The sequence below is a fragment of the Pseudonaja textilis genome, chromosome 15, assembly GCF_049901715.1.
Source record: "Pseudonaja textilis isolate UNSWEBS1 chromosome 15, rPseTex1.2, whole genome shotgun sequence".
NCBI classification, from domain to species: Eukaryota; Metazoa; Chordata; class Lepidosauria; order Squamata; family Elapidae; genus Pseudonaja; species Pseudonaja textilis.
This window is the reverse complement of record NC_142004.1, coordinates 6,631,751-6,649,139: the sequence shown is the minus strand read 5'-3', so window position 1 is coordinate 6,649,139 and position 17,389 is coordinate 6,631,751. Positions and strand designations below refer to the sequence as shown.

Here is a 17,389-nt window from a genome sequence, read left to right as displayed (position 1 = left end):
GGACTTGACATGCCAGCACTGCCTGGGTGTAGCCGCCTCTGAGACACATCATTCATTGTCACCCTTGACCCTGGTTTTCCCCCGACCCCCTCCGGGTGTATCGTAATTCATATTCTCCAATGGGACACATCCATAGCCCAGAGTCATCAATCGTCTTCTCCAGTTAGACTTTTGATCGGCAGAAACTTCAGTCACCTAGTTACTATCTTTGAAAACATCTACGGAATGCACTTTCGCTTTGCAAGCTGCTGCACTGCTTCCCGCTTTTCCCCCTTTCTGCTGGCCACTCTAAAAAGACCGTAGAACTATTTTAAGAGTTGACACTCAAGACTGCCCAGAGCAGGGGTGTCCAACTCGATTTCATTGAGGGACACCTCAGGGTCGGGTTTGACCTCGGAGGGCCAGGGTGGACGTGGCCAAGGTGGGTGTGGCCAGCTTAATGATACCTGTGTCAGGGACACCTGTGGCAGCCCGAGGACTCTGCTAGGGAAAACGGGCTCCCAAGCTCCGTTTCCGGCTGCAACAGCCTCCTGCAAATGTCTGCCAGGGAAAAACAGAGCCCCATTTTCCCTGTCAGAGGCACCGTGGGCCGGTCTATTTGCAGGGTGGCCCTGAGGGCCAGATCTAAGCACCGCGGGGGCCCAGTATTTGACACCCCTGGCCTAGATGGTCTGATCTTACGTTCCGACGCTCTTGCCCCCTTCAGAGCAACATCCACCAGTCGACTTACGGTAAAAGTTTAGCTATCATGACGGAGGCGCATCTCTCGACGGCTATCATTGAGAATCCGGAGATGCTCAAGTACCAGCAAAGGCAACAGCAAGTGGAGAAGAAGAACGAGGCCCTTCGAGACGGAACGGGTTCGGGAACAGCGATAATGGCGCCGAAGCTGGCCAGCATGGTGAATGGAGAAAGCTTAGAGGACATTAGAAAGGTAGCGATTTCCTCTGCCCTCTTCTATTCTTTGATCTTCCTTCTCTGGTGAACTGATGATAAAATACAATATACCTGTCCTGCCATGTAGCTATGGAAGATCTGATGCCTCTTTGATAGAAGATTGTCCCTTCCTTCCTTCCTTCCTTCCTTCCTTCCTTCCTTCCTTCCTTCCTTCCTTCCTTCCTCTCTCCCTTTCTGTCCCTCTTCCTCCCTCCCTCCCTTTTCTTTCTTTCCTCCCTCCCTCCCTTTCTATCCCCCTCCCTTTCTCCCTTTCTCTCTGTCATCTCTTTCCTTCTCTCTTTTACACATATATCTTCCTCCCTCCCTCCCTTTCTATCCCTCTTCCTATCTCCTTTTCTCTCTGTCTTCTCTTTACTTCTCTCTTTACAAGTATATTTTCCTTCCTTCTTCCCTTCCTGCCTTCCTCTCTCCCTTTCTGTCCCTCTTCCTATCTCCCTTCCGCTCTGTCTCCGTCCCTCCCCCATCTTTCCCTCCCTTTCTATCCCCCTTTCTTTCTCCCTATTTCTCTCTCTTCCTCCCTCCCTCTCTTTTCTTTCCTTCCTGCCTCCCTTTCTCCCTTCCTCTCTGTTATATCTTTCCTTCTCTCTTTACACGTATATCTTCCTCCCTCCCTCCCTCCCCTTTCTATCCATCTTCTTATCTACTTTTTCTCTGTCTTCTCTTTACTTGTATATCTTACTTGTATACAAGTATATCTTCCTTCCTTCCTTCCTTCCTTCCTTCCTTCCTTCCTTCCTTCCTTCCTTCCTTCCTTCCTTCCTTCCTTCCTTCCTTCCTTTCTTTCTTTTGTGTCTAGGGAACACAAGGTTGAGGCAGTCCATTGTAAAGAGATGAAGCAAAACTGCCCTTAAAAGTAGATTAACCGTCTTTTAACACGTCATTGGGAGTAAAAAAACAAAACAAAACCCAATGGCTAATGGAAAACAGGGAGCTTTCATATCAACGTAGAGATCTTTTGATATATCTATTCATCTAACACTTCTTTATCCCTCCCATTCATACGGCCGCCAACCTGAACAAGGGATACCGGGAGCCTGTATTGCGTTTGTCCAAGTGATACTTAGACAAACTGTTGTGACTACAAAAACCCCAAATCCTAATCATCCCATTTCTTCCTGGCAGAACCTATTAAAGAAGCAAGTTGAGACCAGGACAGCCGACGGCCGGCGAAGGATCACACCGCTCTGCATAGCGCAGCTGGACACAGGGTACTGTTTTCAAAGTATTTTGGACTTTTTATTTTGTTTTGAAACCAAACGGTAGCATTGGACAAAATGCCTCCCACCTTGCAAAGCCCCCCCAGCCCTAGGATAAAGCAGGCCAGACCAAGCCACTTTCAAAAGGACCTCCCCCGCTCTCTCCATCTTGCTAGGAACACACAGAACGAACAAGGTGTTTCCAAATATCACTTCTCCTTTTTTTAAAAAAAAATCGCAGATTTCAGCCCATACAAATGGTCCTCAGCTTACGCCCAGAATTGGGAACAACGGGAGGAGGGGCTCTGTTGTTTAAGTGTGCTCAGTGAATTGTGCACCCAATCGCCCGATCTTTGTCCCGCAGTCGTTAGGCAGGTCGCCGCAGTCACTAAGCGAACCGTGCTTTTTGTTAAATAAATCTGCCACTCTGGTTCACCGAACCATCCTGGGTCTTTAACACGGCCATTAAGCGAACCCTGTCTTTCTTCCCCCATGAATTTTGCTTGTCCGAAGCCAGTTGGCAAAGTCGCTAGCGGCCATCAGATCAACCCCACCGGATGCTACCGCTGTCATCAACGGCCTGTCGGTTTTCAAATATTTTAATTTTGATCCTGTGACCCAAGGACCCCCGCGACCGTTGTTAGTTTGAGGACGGGTCATAAGTCACTTTTCTGTCGCAACTTTGAACAGTCACTAAACAAAGGCTTGTAAGGTGTAGGCCACAGTCCTGTTTCAATTATATAGAAATTGTCCCGCTTGGTACGGCGGGGATAACGAAGTGATGCAGTGGCTTAGAGGGGGATCTCTCCCCTCACAGTCAAGGAGGCTGTGAGTTCAATCCTAGGTAGAGGCAGAAATTTCTCTCTGGGCACACTGAGACTGTATCTGCTGAACAAAACTCCGCATTGGCGGCAGGAAGGGCATCCGGCCATTCAAAACCTCCGCTAGCTCCATTCAGTTGCCCAGCCTCTACCCCGCAAGGGATTATGGGGTTCATTAAAAGGAGATGATGGTCCGGCGGGGATAATATGCCCCAATTTCCCCTGACCGCCTTTCTTTTTCCCCCACAGGGATTTTTCGACAGCCCTCTTTAACAGCATCCCACTCTCGGGGTCTTTAGCCGGGTCCATGATGTCAGCTTCCCAGACCAATCAGCTCATAGCGTTAGATTACAACACGGCCAACTCCCTGGGCACCGTTAAGCCTGCCTTAGAGCCCATGGCAGCGGCCGCTAAGTCGGCGGAAGACGTAGCCAACAAGGATGGGTGAGCATCAAACGGAAGGCCTTCTCCTGACGAATTGGGCGGGGGAGGGGACTAAGGACCCGTTCACTGCAGATCTATGGGTTGGCTTAGTGAGGAGGAAGTCCTGCATATATATATATATATACATATTTATATATATATATATTTAAATTATTTTGAATAATTAAATGGAATTGTTCCACAGCGAGCTCTCCTGTGGCAAACTGCCCATGGCCAAGGCGATTAGGCAATAGTGAGTTGGCCGCAGCAAGTCGTCCTTCTTTGCTTGCTCCTAGAACCTAGATACACACACGGAAATTCCGCGGTTAGGTCAGGTTTAAGTTTCCGAAGGACTTGGATGTGGCTTCCCTGATGCCTCTCTCTTAGGTTGCCCCCAGTCTCGAACGTTAACCCACGCAAAGCGAGCCCATCCACTGGTCTGATCTGGATCTATCCCAGTCCTGGATACTCGAGAGCAGTGTGTCTCAACTGTCTACAGCTTGCAGAGAGGTGGGCTTCAACTCCCAGAATTCTGGCTGGGGAATTCCGGGAGTCGGAATCCACCCATCTCCAAGCTGCCTCCGTTGAGAAACGGCGCTTTAGAAAAGGGATGGTACTTGGGTTGAGTGTGGCCCTTGCCCCTAAATCCAATGGGGTAGCAGCGGGTAGCAACCACGGCGGTTCGTAATGTTATTTCTTGCCAGTCCTGAGCAGAGTTGGACCCCTGACGGCTATGTGGGATGCTTCAAATACGTTTTTGCTTTCTCTTTTCCCAGTGTGAACGCTACCTCGACGTCAGCAGCTCTCCCAGCCTCTTCGTCCACAGTGATACCCACCTCTTCTAAGATTGAGCCCATGAAAGCTTTCGATTCTCGGTTTACAGAGCGATCCAAAGCAACCTCAGGGACTTCCCCCGTCTCGCAAACCAATCAAGTTACCTTGGACAGGTGAGATGCAGAACTGGGGAAAAAAAAATCATTGCAGTTGGACGCCTTTTTTTTTTTAAGCAAAGGAGGAAGCACCTAGCTAGTCAGTCTCCTCTGTTTTGCAGCCCAGAGAATGCTGGTTTAGGGAGATATGATAGGCCCTTCACAAATGTAAATGTCCACTAGATGGCAGCAAAGAGACCCAGAAACACTCATTCTTTGGTGCACTCTAGTGGTCAGCCAACTGTTTACATTCTTGATTGTAATTTATTATCTAATTTATTTATTATCTAATTTATTATCTAATTTATTTATTTACTTGCATCTCGCCTTCATAATTTTTAGAAATAAATCAAAACCGCAGACATATTCCTCCTATTTTCTCCACCACAACTGTTAAAGGGGGGAATGTCTCCTGCTTGGGCGGGGGGTTGGACTAGATGACCTACAAGGTCCCTTCCAACTCTGATCATCCGAATCTCTAAGGTGCCTTGAGCTGAGAGTGACTGACCCAAAGTCACCTAAACCCAACCAGCTTTCATGCTTAAGGCGAGACTAGAACTCAAGAGTCTTTCGTTTTCTAGCCTGATTCCTTAACGACTGGATCGCACCGTGGTTGTTGTTGTTTTATTCTTTTTCCCCGCAGACTGAAGGAGCAGAACTCCATTCGGGAAAGCAAGCCCAGGGATCTCCTAGAAAGCAGCAGCGATAGCGAAGAAAAGCTAGCCATCAAACCCTTGTCGCTCTCCAAGCGAAAGCTGGACCTTGAAGTCGAAAAGAAGAAGAAAGGAAGACCTCGGAAAGACTCCCGGCTCATGCCTGTTACTTTAACTGTTCAGGTAACCCAAAAGGCCGTAGCCATCTCTCTTCGATACACAACCACAAATCCATTTTTTTTTTTTCCATTTCAGAAACCAGGCTGCGTCTTCTTAATCTAGCTGCAGGCACATTTAAGCCAATCATCATGGTTTATTGCATAGTGGCTGTCAGGATTCCGGCAGTTGTCCCCATTTAAATCACGAGTCTCGAGAACTTCCAAAACTTCAAAAGGATTTATTGGGACTTAACATGCCAGCATTGCCTGGGTGTAGCTGACTCTGAGACACATCATTCATTGCCACCCTTGACCCTGGTTTTCCCTCCACCCCCGGGTGTATTATAATTCCTATTCTCCAATGGGACACATCCATAGCCCAGAGTCATCAATCATGTACTCCAGTTATATATTAGAGCAGCAGAAACTTCAGCCATCTATTATTATTTGATTTGTCAATCACTTACAAGATCATAGGTATAAGTATATACATAATTATGAATACACGAAATGGGTACATGTAAGAAAAAATAAAAGAAACAATAGGACAGGGACGGTAGGCACGTTGGTGCGCTTATGCACGCCCCCTACAGATCTCTGAGGAAAGGGGTGAGGTCAATAGTAGGCAGTCTAAGGTTAAAGTGACTATCTCTGAAAAACTATTTATGGCATGCACGTTCTATTTCCAAGCAAACCCCTTTCCCCCCCCCTTCCTTTCTGTTGGCAACTCTAAAAAGACCATAGAAATATTTTACGAGTTGACCTTGGCACTGATGATGTTGCCTAGTTGGGTAATGAGGCATTTGCAAGAAAAACAAGCGAAGCTCAGAGACCACCATAGTTCAGCCTGAACTGCCAATATTCTCTTCTATTGGCTTACGGGTGTCTGATTAAATGCAACATTGCAGGCAAACTCTGGAATTCCAAAGCCTGGAATTCGATCCTAACGGGGCTCAAGATTGTCCTCCTTCCATCTTTCTGAGGTTGGTAAAATGAGGACCCGGATTGTTGTGGCCAATCTGCTGGCATCGTTAACTACTCAGAGAGTGCTATAAAGCACTGTGAAGCGATAGATAAGTCCAAGTGCTGTTGCTAGCACTTGCTATTGAGATTGAGAACAGTTGGTGGTCTCTATATCTCTACTTGATGTAATCAATTCCACTCTTCTAAGAACTGATTTTTAACAGATTAACAGAGTTGGAAGGGACCTTGTAGGTCATTTAGTCTAACCCCCCACCCAAGCAGGTGATCCTACACCATTTCTGACCGATGGCAAGTCCAGTCTCTTCTTGAAAGCTTCCAGGGATGAAGCTCCCACAACTTATTTAGGCGAGCTGTTCCATGGGTTGATGGTTCTCACTGTCAGAAAAATTCTCCTTATTTCCAGGTTGACTCTCTCCTTGTTCAGTTTCCATCCATTATTCCTTATCCGGCCTCCAGATGCCTTGGAAAATAGCTCCTCTCTGTGGCAGCCCCTCAAATATTGGAAGATGGCTATCATGTCTCCCCTGGTCCTTCTCTTCACTAGACTAGCCAGGCCCAGTTCCTGTAACCGTTCTTCATATGTTTCAGCCTCCAGTCCCCTCATCATCCTGGTTGCTCTTCTCTGTACTCTTTCTAGAGTCTCAACATCTTTTTTACAGTGTGGTGATCAAAATTGGATGCAGGACTCTAGGTGTGGTCTTTACTAAAGCTTTATAGTGTGGTATTAGTACCTCACTTGATCTTGATTGTATCCCTCTGTTAATGCAACTTAGAATTGTGTTGGCTTTTTTGGCTGCTGTCGCACACTTCTGGCTCATATTTAATTGGTTGTGCACTAAGACTCCCAAGATCTCCTAAGATTTTTTTTTCATAAAACACACTCGTGCTTCAGCCCAATTGACCTTCTTGAAAACTGGCTGTGATTCACCCTACAGAATTGTTCTGAAGACCATCTAAATCACATCAGTTGATAAAATTTGTGCCGGAGTGGAGTTGAGAGGGGGGCATCTTAACATTAGTTTTGTTTTGTCTCCCAGTCTCCGGCTATATTATCATCTGACAAGGATGGTGCTTGCCACAGTACACCGTTAGCACTTAAACTGCCGACTCCAGTCCTACAGAAATCGTTTGCGTTGCAGGTAAGAGGTGGATTCCATTTATGTTTAGGGTTTTTTACCCTGCCATTTTTCTATCTGTGGAATAAAACGCAGGACCCCCAAAACCAATTCAGACTCACTGCAGTTTTTTATTTATTTAAAAATGCATGCTGGAAGAATTCCCTCCAGTAAATAATGGGAAGCAGCCCTACAGACAAATGGATGCACCGATGTTTAGATTCGTACGTATTCAAAGAAGAGGGAGAAAGTGATAAGAGTCGTACAGACGCCTGGGTAATGGGTGTTGGAATCATAATGAGCAAACCTTAGGTTATTTCCCCACCTGTCTACTGCTATTGTCTTTTAAAAAAGAATTATTGTCTTAATGGAAAGAAACATTGGTTAAGAAAGTTTGATAAAGCTTACTGAGAACTAGAGATTTCACATTTGCCTCAATTTGTGCACATTCGTTCTATGTTTCTCTTGCTAACACCCTCCCACTCCTCCAAGAATTTCTCTGTCTGTCATAGGTAGACAGACAGGCAGACAGATACATAATGTCTATCTGTCTATACTAATCTATCTACCTATTTCAGTCTGTCCATCCATCGTCCGTCCGTCTGTCTGTCTGTCTGTCTGTCTGTCTGTCTATCTATCTATCTATCTATCTATCTATCTATCTATCTATCTATCTATCCCTTACAGTTTATCGCTCGCTCTCTCTCTCTACTATCTATTCCTTACAGTTTATCTATCTCTCTCTATCATCCGTCCATCCATCCATCCATCTATCTATCCCTTACAGTTTATCTCTCTCGTTCATCAATCTAATCTAATCTATCTAGCCATCTATCTATTCCTTACAGTTTATCTCTCTCATCTATCATCTATCTATCTATCTATCTATCTATCTATCTATCTATCTATCTATCCCTTACAGTTTATCGCTCTCTCTCTCTCTACTATCTATTCCTTACAGTTTATCTATCTCTCTCTATCATCCGTCCATCCATCCATCCATCTATCTATCCCTTACAGTTTATCTCTCTCGTTCATCAATCTAATCTAATCTATCTAGCCATCTATCTATTCCTTACAGTTTATCTCTCTCATCTATCATCTATCTATCTATCTATCTATCTATCTATCTATCTATCTATCTATCTATCTATCTATCTATATATCTATCCATCCATCCATCCATCCATCCATCCATCCATTTATTTTTCAGCTTATCTGTCTCTATTTCTATCTCTCTATCAGACCAGCAGCTGCCCTTTTAACTACACACCCTATCAGTTTCTTCACAAACCTACAGGTTTCTCTGCTGGCTCGAACTGGGATTTCTCAGGGTTCAAAAGAAATCTCTCTCTTGCAGGTGAGCTCCGATCCCTCCATGTACATTGAAGTGGAGAACGAGATCACAACCGTGGGAGGAGCCAAACTTAGCAGACTGAAGTGCAACCGAGAAGGGAAAGAGTGGGAAACGGTGCTCACCAGCCAAATTCTCTCTGCGGCGGGGAGCTGGTAAGCTTAGGAGGGTCTGAGGAGGTGCGCAATAAAGAGAGAATGCTCAGGTGCCCAGTCTCAAAACTTGGGACATCGGATTAAAAATGCAGTTTCACAGTTTCTCTGTCCTGGGATGAAACTCCCTGAATGACCACCCCACACAGAATCTAATATTTTGGGTCAACTATCTGCATTTTAAGCCTTTCTCACTCACTTCTGTAAGCAAATGATCCAGAATCACCTTTGCATGATTTTTCTATCGTGGAAGCTGGTTGGTTTTTTGTTGTTGATATGCCTGGTTAACCTGCATGTTGATTTTTATTTTGGCTTTGTTTGTCTGGATTCCGGCAGTTACCCCAATTAAATCACGAGTCTTGAGTCAAACTTCCAAAATCCCTTTCCTCCCCCCCCACCCTTCCCTTTCTGTTGGCAACTCTAAAAAGACTAAAGAAATATTTCATGAGTTGACATTGTTATTGTTTTGCATGCTGTTGAAAATAGTTGCTGGAAGAGTTGAGGAATGTGCCTTTTTCTTTTAGATTTTTTAATCCCCACCTTTATTATTTTTATAACAAACTTAAGATGGTGAACATAACAAGCACTCCTTCCTTCCTTCCATTTTCCCCACAACAACAATCCCGTAAGGCGAGCTGGGCTGGAGAGAGAGGGACCGGCCCAAGGTCACCCAGTCAGCTTTCATGCCTTAAGGTGGGATTAGAACTCCCAGTCTCCTAATGATTGGCCGAAAGTTCCCCAGCCAACTTTCATGGCTAAGGCTGGCCGGGTGACTCCCGGTGATTGTTCCAAAGTCACCTGGCCACCTTTCATGCCTAAGGCAGAACTAGAACTCGCCGTCTCCGGAGGACTGGCTGAAAGTCCTTCCGCCGGCTTTTACGCCTAAGGTGGAACTGGAACTCACGTCTCCCGCTTTCTAGCCTGATGTCAACTCGTAAAACATTCCTATGTCTGCTTTCAAGTTGCCAGGGGAATCTGGAGGAGCAGTAGGGCAGTAAAACCAGAAGTACATTCCACCATTATTTTAAAAAAGATTGTAGCCAGTCTACCGGGCCTTCTGGCCTTGAAAATTCTTCATTGGAGAATGTGATTGATGACACCCGGCCTGTGAGCGTGCTTTATTGGAGAATCTGATTCATGACACATCCAGGGGGAGGGGGGAAACGGGGCCACAGGTGATAGTGAATTACATGTGCCAGAGTTGGTTTCATTTAGGTTAATGCCGGCATGTTGCTCCTGATAAATCTTTTGAGTTCTTCTTGAAGCTTGGCTTGAGTCTCACGATTTAATTAGGGCAATCGCCGGAACCCTGACAGCAAGCCAACTCTGGCATACGTAATTTATCATCACCCGTGACCCTTCGCCACTAAGTACCAAAATGTCTATTTCTCTTGTGCTTTCCTCCCCTCCAGCGAAGTGGTGAGCGTGGCCTGTGAAAAGCGGACCCTCTCCGTGTTTTCGGCGTCTGGCCGTCGCCTTCTCCCTCCCATCGTTCTCCATTCCCCCATCTCCACGTTACACTGTACAGGGTTTTACATCATGGCTCTCACAACTGCTGCAACCCTCTCTGTTTGGTAAGCACCGAACTTCTCTCTCTCCCTCCTCCAGATCATATATTCACGTCTTCCTTTGCAAAGACGTGTGTTGCGTGGAACTTGAGTTACCCCTTTTTTTAACCCCTTCCACAACTTTTCCCCTTTTAGGAACGTGCGGAAGCAGTCAGTGGTGGTGAAAGATGAGTCCCTACAAACCATTTTAGCAGGTAATGACATTCAAATCCACCTAGGACCCTCAAAATTCACTTTAAAGTTTGTCCTGGACTTACATTCATTTGTTTAGCAACTCTTCGAAGATTTCAAAGTGCCAAAAAAATTACTTAGGACTGGTCCTTGCACTTAGAACAGAACAGAACCAACAGAACAGAGTAAAATAGAATAGAATAAAAACTTTGACAATACTTTGAGCTCTAAGTACATAGCGCTTATAAGCAGTATCCTGAATGACAGGAAGTGAGCTTCCTATGATCTTCTCCACTGTCCTCACCACTCTCTGTAGGGACTTTCTATCAGGCGCTCTGCTGCCACCAAACCAAACAGGGATGCAGCTTGTTAAAACACTCTCAATCGTGGCTCAGTCAAAAGTGGCCCCGGACAGAAGGAGAGAGATGCGCTCTCCTCTTCCGATGCAGGAAATGCAGACGCTGGTTTGCACGCTTCGCTAAAGATAATGCATGAAGAGACTTAGGGCTGTTGCCAGAAGCATCCCCATGATCGTGTGATCAAATCTGGGGTGCTTGGCAACCAGCCTGTGTTGTTTACAACAGTTGTGTGTTCTAGAGCGATGTGATTCACTTAACAACTGCATGGCTCATTTAACAACTGGAGCAATTTGCTTAACCATCATGGCCCAAAAGGTCATAAAATTGGCCTGGCTTCCTTACTCACCGCTTCCTGGGCAGCAGAAATTCTAGTCACTATGGTTGTTCAGCAAAGAATATAGTCATTAAGCAAATTTGGCTTCGCCCATGAAGTCAGACATGAGCTGGAATGGTGACAAGTGGTAATCACGAAGTAAGTACAAGGACTGCATGTAGGTTGCCCTTTTCAGTGCCACTGTAACTTCATATGGTCAGTAAAATGAACAATGGTGAGTCAAGGACAGCTTTGGAAGCCATATTGAGACCAGATACTCCCACGCGGCCACATTTTGAGCCTGAGGAAGGGGGAGGGGGGAATTTCTCGGAGTGTATGTAGCATTCTTTTTCTAATTCAAGGTCATGTTATTTTGCGCCTAAGTGAGGGGAAGTCTCAAGTTGGGACGGATGGTGATTGGGCCATGTGATGCGATGAGGGGTGCATGGGATGGATTTTGTAGTTTTTACTTATTGCAAGGAAGCCCGGAATTTTCAGATGTGCCAGTTTACTATCCAAATAAAAAGAATTTTTGAGAAGATGCCCGTCTCGGAGTTATTGGTTGGAGTAGAGGGGTTGCTGGAACACCTGTCCCCTGCCGGTCAGCTGACAAGACCCACCCCCTGTTTCTGCTGCCAAGAAAACTGATGGGTATGTTTGACCTTCGCAGGAAGTGAAACCACTGTCTCTCAAATCTTGCTGACTCAGCATGGCATCCCTGTGATGAATATGTCGGACGGAAGAGCATATTGCTTTAATCCTTCTCTATCATCCTGGTGAGCCCCCAAGGTGGAAGGTACAGGGGGAGGTGATTCTTTAAAGAGCTAAGCAGGATCGATCTTCCATTAACATGTCCGGGACAAACTCTTTAAAGTTCACAGGGCAAATAAGATGCAATTTTATTTGGCTCCGTTCCTGTCCTGCACAACAGACCAGGTCGACCCGTGAGCTTCCAATTAAACTTGATTTTATTGCTACTCGTGTCTTATGCTCAACTCACGGTTAGCACCAGCTCGGAATTAGATAAGGGTTAGACGGAAATTCAAGGGGACTTTGGACTTTAAACCAATTGTGGCTATGTCGGGATTCTAGGCTTGATGCCGCTCTTGACGCCGCCCTCCCGTTCTGCCACCCTTTGTCCTACAGTTCCTCGGGCTTGCTGTCAATTAGAAGAATACAATTTAAAATAAAAACGGGGAGTCTGTTTTTGCAGTTAACCAGCCTGTTGTTTTAAGCAGAGGGCTGAGCTTTGAGGTTCGTCCATTTGGCTGGATGGGAAATGAAACAGGTTCAGCTTCCAACTTGCACGTGTTTTAATTTTGCGAGGCGGCCTGTCTCTTCCCCCCACTTGGGTTAACTGTACCCTGTTCTGCCTTTCCAGGAACCTCATCTCTGACAAGCAGGAAACGTTGGCACAGTGTGCAGACTTCAGGAGCAGTCTACCATCGCAGGAGGCCATGCTGTGTTCAGGACCTTTAGCCATCATTCAAGGACGAATGTCTAAGTATGGCTTTGTCTGTCTCACTCTATCTCTCTGTCCTTAGCCCTCTGGCCACCAGGACAGGACAGGCTCTTGGCCCCCAAAAGTCTTGGGGAACCCCTACTTTGAGCTCTGAATGCAGCCTCTGTTGGAACTCTGCGGATTTTCCCCCCAAAGCTCCTCCTTACCTTCCTGTCAAGAGCCAGGGAACTCAGAAGATTCAGGCACCTCGACTCAAAATCGTTCATTTAGTGACTATTCAAAGTTACAACGGCTCTGGAAAAAAAGGAGCGTTTTTTTTTCCACACTTATGACCATTGCAGCATCCCCGTGATAACACGATCCAAATTCAAATGCTTGGCAACTGACTCCTATTGATGACAGTTGCAGTGTCCCGAGGACATGGGATTTCCCCCCCTTTGCGACCGTCTGGCGAGCAAAATAAATGGGGAGGCCAGGCTCAATTAACAACCGTGTTACTAGCTTCACAATTGCTATGATTCACTTAACAACAGTGGCAAGAAAAAGTCGTACAATGTGGCAAAGGTCACATAACAAAGGTTTCACTTAGCAGCAGAAATCCTTTGTTCAGTTGTGTTCGTAAGTCCAGGACTGCCTTTAAACAGATTTATTGCAAGCTTAAGCCCTAGACAAGAATCTGGCCAACTAACAGTCAAGGGAAATGAGCGGGAGATAAGAAAGGCATTGAAGGTGGGCTGGTCTTAGATCTCTCGTGGGTGCACAGGGACTTGTAATGCGTTTGACCTCCTCCCTCAGGCTCAGCCTGATCATCTCCTGCACTTCCTTCCATTCTCAACTCCTAAAAACTGCCTCCCCTTTGTTCCTTTCCCACAGCTCTGGGCGGCAGGCAGCCAAATTGTTCTCCATGCCTCATTTGGTGCAGCAAGAAACCACCACAGCGTACCTGGAGAGTCAGGTGGCCTCTGCCTTGGCTTTACAGTCTAGTCATGAATATCGTCACTGGCTGCTTATTTATGCACGGTACCTGGTTAAGGAAGGTAAGGAACCATGCGCTTGGTCGATAGTGTTAAAAGTCTTGTTGCAGCATGTCAGCTGTTCTGAGCAAAGCTGCCTTTTGCAATTGACCAATGGGAATATGGTCAATGCCAGTGGGGTTCCGGTTGTGCTCTAATTGTTTTAGGATTCTTATTATGGTTGTCTATACAGAGATGTTCAGTCTGCATTTTGTTCTAAGTATCGAGTCTAAGGACCTGGGATAAGCAGATGTTTTTTAATAATATCAAAGATATCATCGCAGGATGTCCGCTGTTCCAAGCAAAGTTGCCTTCTGCAATTGACCGATGGAGACATTGTCAATGCTAGCGTTATGGTTGATCATCCAGATGTTTAGACTGGATTTGGTGTTTTCGTCCAACTTTTGAGTCCTTCCTAAGGACTTGGGATAGGCAAATGTTGTTTGAGGGTATTAGAGGTATCATTGCAGGCTGTCAGCTGTTCCAAGTCAAGCAGCCTTTTGTAATTAACCGACATTCTTGTCAATGCCGATGGTGTTCCAGATCTTTGGGGATTCTTACGATTATGCTTTGATTGCACAGTCAGCCAGATGTCTGGCCTGGATTTGACAGCTTTACCCACCCGTTGAGTCCTCCCCGAGGACTTAGGATAGGCCAACGTTTCTGTTTGATTGTCTCAAAGGTCTCATTGCCGGATGTCAGCTGCTCCAAGCAAAGCTGCCTTTTGAAATTGACCGACTGGGATTTTTGTCAATGCCGATGATATCCAAATGGTGCTCCAGACGTTTTGGGGGGGTTACACCCCAGGCACCTATTGTCTCTAAATTAGTTGGGCAGAGTATTTCCTCCTTTGTGAGTCTTCTTCCTTGTTGTCTTCCTCAGGCTTTGAATATCGCTTGAGGGAATTATGCAAGGATCTGTTAGGTCCTGTCCACTCTTCCTCGGGAAGTCAGTGGGAATCAACCGTCGTGGTAAGTGTTGCTTCTTTTTTTTTTTTTTTTTTTTTGGGGGGAGAGGAGACACATAAAAATTGTATTTCCCTCCCTCCCTAACTCAGTTGCATCAGCCTGACCGCCTCCCTCCCTCCCTCTGGCTCACTTTTCTAGTCACACAGAATGGAACATGTGACATACAAATAGTCCTCGACTTACGACCACAATTCAGCCCTAAATTTCTGTTGCCGACTGAGACATTTTTGTTGAATGGATTTGGTCCTATTTTGCGACATTCCCTTGCCACAGTTTGTTTTAGTCACGGCGGCCATTAAGTTAGTACCTGAGCTCTTAAATGAATCTGGCTTCCCTCCCCTCGTTGACTTCGTTTGTCAGAAGGTCGCAAAAGAGGACCGTATGGCCCCAGGGATGCTGCGGCCGTCATAAATAGGAGTCAGTTGCCAAGCATCTTAATTTTGATCGGGAGACCATGGGTCATAAATGTGAAAAACGGTCTTACGTCCCACGTTTTTCAGTGCCGTTGTAACTTCGAATGGTCACTCAAACGAACTGTTGTAGGTCAAGGACTACCTCTGTCGTACAGTGTCTTGGGAACAGATTTTCATTTTGGAAAGTACCGTAGAAGCTTTCTTCCCGAGTCTCTTTCTATAGAAATAGGGTGTTTCCATGCAGACAAGCAACAGGGAACAGCTCAGCGCAGTGTCCATCCTGCTTCTCTGACTTTGATTTCCATAACTATCCTGACCTAGGCTTCACAAAATCACGAAGCAGACTCTTCCTCCCAACAAACCCCTCTTTATTAAGCTAATGTGAATTCACAACTACAGATCTTATCGGGCTCGGAGAGTTGCCAGGCCGATAGCTTCCAAGCACAATGCTGTACCAGACAATAATTGGCAAGAATGCAGGAACAGATCTTCACCCAAATGAACTAATTGTCTCCTGCAAAACTCCACTCCCCTTTAAGTCCTCTTTGATTCCCTATGGGAGGGGCCATTCACTGTCCACCTGTAGCTTTACTCCCAAGTCGACCCTTGTTCCTTAGCTGTTCCCTTCTCCTGGCAGCTCTGTGCATGTGCACATTGGGAACAGGCTCCAGCTGTTCTTCTGCCCCACTGATCTCCGACTCCCAGGTGGCCCTGGCCCCATCTCTGCCTCCAACGTAGAGCACTGGTCCGAGCCTTCCCCAGACTCCAGGACTGGCCCACGTTCTTCTCCAACCTCCTCACTTTCTAAGTCTGCTGCTGCCAGCTCAACAGTGCCACAACAGTGACATGCTTATTTGTGTGCGTTTGTTTCATGCAGGGCTTGAGGAAACGGGACCTGCTCAAGGAACTGTTGCCCGTCATCGGGCAGAACCTTCGTTTCCAGCGACTTTTTACGGAATACCAGGAGCAGCTGGACATTTTGAAAGACAAGTAGCCTCCTCTGAGATCTTTCTCCAGCCTATAGGAGAGCAGGGAAGAAGAAGCAGAGGGTCCGTTGGCCGAAGCTAACACTCCTGGAAAAAGACGCGGGGCAGGAACCACATGGGGGGGGGGGGGAGTCTTTTAACAAGCTAAAATGTTGCCGTTTTTAAAAGAAGATCACGAGAGGGAAGTGTGAACATTTGGGGAAGCAAATGTGCTTCTGCTGGTCTTTCACAAGCATCACAGCTTGTAGCTGTCAGGGCACGAGAATGGTCTTCAAAGAGAAGAGACTGTTGTATTCCAGATCTGATATACCAGATATCAAAGAGACACTTTTTTGTGTGTGTGAGCCTTTTGAATATCCTTTGAAAAGCACATTACAAGAAGCTAAACTGAATGTCATACAAAGCCCTCATTTCGGGGTTCTTTACTGAGGATTTATGTATTGGGGAGGCAAAGGTGGAGCCTCCCCAAATCCTGAAATTCCTGCAGAGTTATGCAGCCCACAAACTCTTGAAATTGTGGATAACAATTCGAAACCAGAGGCTGTTGGATCACCATGGACTATTTTTATACTAGAATTTGCTAACTTGTAATATGAGAATTTTATTTGGCCAATAATTCCCCCGTCCCCCACCCTCTCCCTCCACCCAAAAGTCCTCTTGTATCAAAACGTAACTTCATTAATTATGACAGCTACGTTGCTGAACAATTGTACCAAAATAAATGTCTCTCTCTTTTTTTTTAACTATTTGTAAAAGGTATTGGCAAAATGGGAAGGGATAGCTAAAAACGGAAAGGGTTTGGGGAGGGAAGGCATTTTTTTTTTGTAAGTACAATTAATAAATGAACATTGCATTGATTTCGGAACATACGTGAATCTCTTTGTGCTGCTTGTGGTAGCGTTAAACTGTACAGGCCTCCACCTGTAAAAACGAATCTTGAACTCGGCGTTCGAATAGTCGGTTTTATTTATTTTGAGCCATGGGTCTTTGTGTAGCACCAGTCCAAAGCAGTTTACTAAGCAAGGAAGATAATAACAGATTACAACAATGAATAACACATGACATAATGAAGCAACACTCATGTAAACAGCTTTCCTGATGTTACATGTCCAATGGTCTCCAGAATGTTACATGTACTGTATAATCTTGCTGGTTTTAAGATCCCACCACCATTTGCAACTGTATATTCTGTCCTGTAATAAATGTGTCTTTTTTTTAATCATTTCCAAGGAATACTAGTTGGGGATTTCCAGACAGGATTTTCAACCTAGTTTGTTAGGAGGGATTCTTCTAAAAAGCCACATAATGTTGTTTTAGGGAGATGGGTCAGATTTGACAGATGGGAAAAAGAATGGGACAGACACATCTTTTTTTAAAAGCTTCTCTACACATTC

General features: G+C 45.7%; 1 protein-coding gene across 2 annotated transcripts in view; it reads left to right on the top strand.

Annotated features, from left to right (window-relative positions):
* Positions 1-16,852, top strand: part of HIRA (histone cell cycle regulator) — a 33,936-nt gene extending 17,084 nt beyond the window's left edge. Inside the window, exons 12-25 of one of the 2 annotated variants that reach the window (XM_087913327.1) lie at positions 707-934; positions 2,080-2,165; positions 3,224-3,418; positions 4,174-4,344; positions 4,970-5,162; positions 7,159-7,260; positions 8,597-8,745; positions 10,155-10,316; positions 10,446-10,504; positions 11,824-11,929; positions 12,535-12,657; positions 13,489-13,652; positions 14,511-14,599; positions 15,887-16,852. In XM_087913327.1, coding sequence (XP_087769453.1) covers positions 707-934; positions 2,080-2,165; positions 3,224-3,418; positions 4,174-4,344; positions 4,970-5,162; positions 7,159-7,260; positions 8,597-8,745; positions 10,155-10,316; positions 10,446-10,504; positions 11,824-11,929; positions 12,535-12,657; positions 13,489-13,652; positions 14,511-14,599; positions 15,887-16,003 — 1,944 coding nt within the window. In that variant the 3' untranslated portion in view covers positions 16,004-16,852. The remainder of the gene's footprint in view (positions 1-706; positions 935-2,079; positions 2,166-3,223; positions 3,419-4,173; positions 4,345-4,969; positions 5,163-7,158; positions 7,261-8,596; positions 8,746-10,154; positions 10,317-10,445; positions 10,505-11,823; positions 11,930-12,534; positions 12,658-13,488; positions 13,653-14,510; positions 14,600-15,886) is intronic. The other variant, XM_087913328.1, reaches the window with a different exon arrangement.
* The last annotated feature ends 537 nt before the right edge of the window (positions 16,853-17,389 follow it).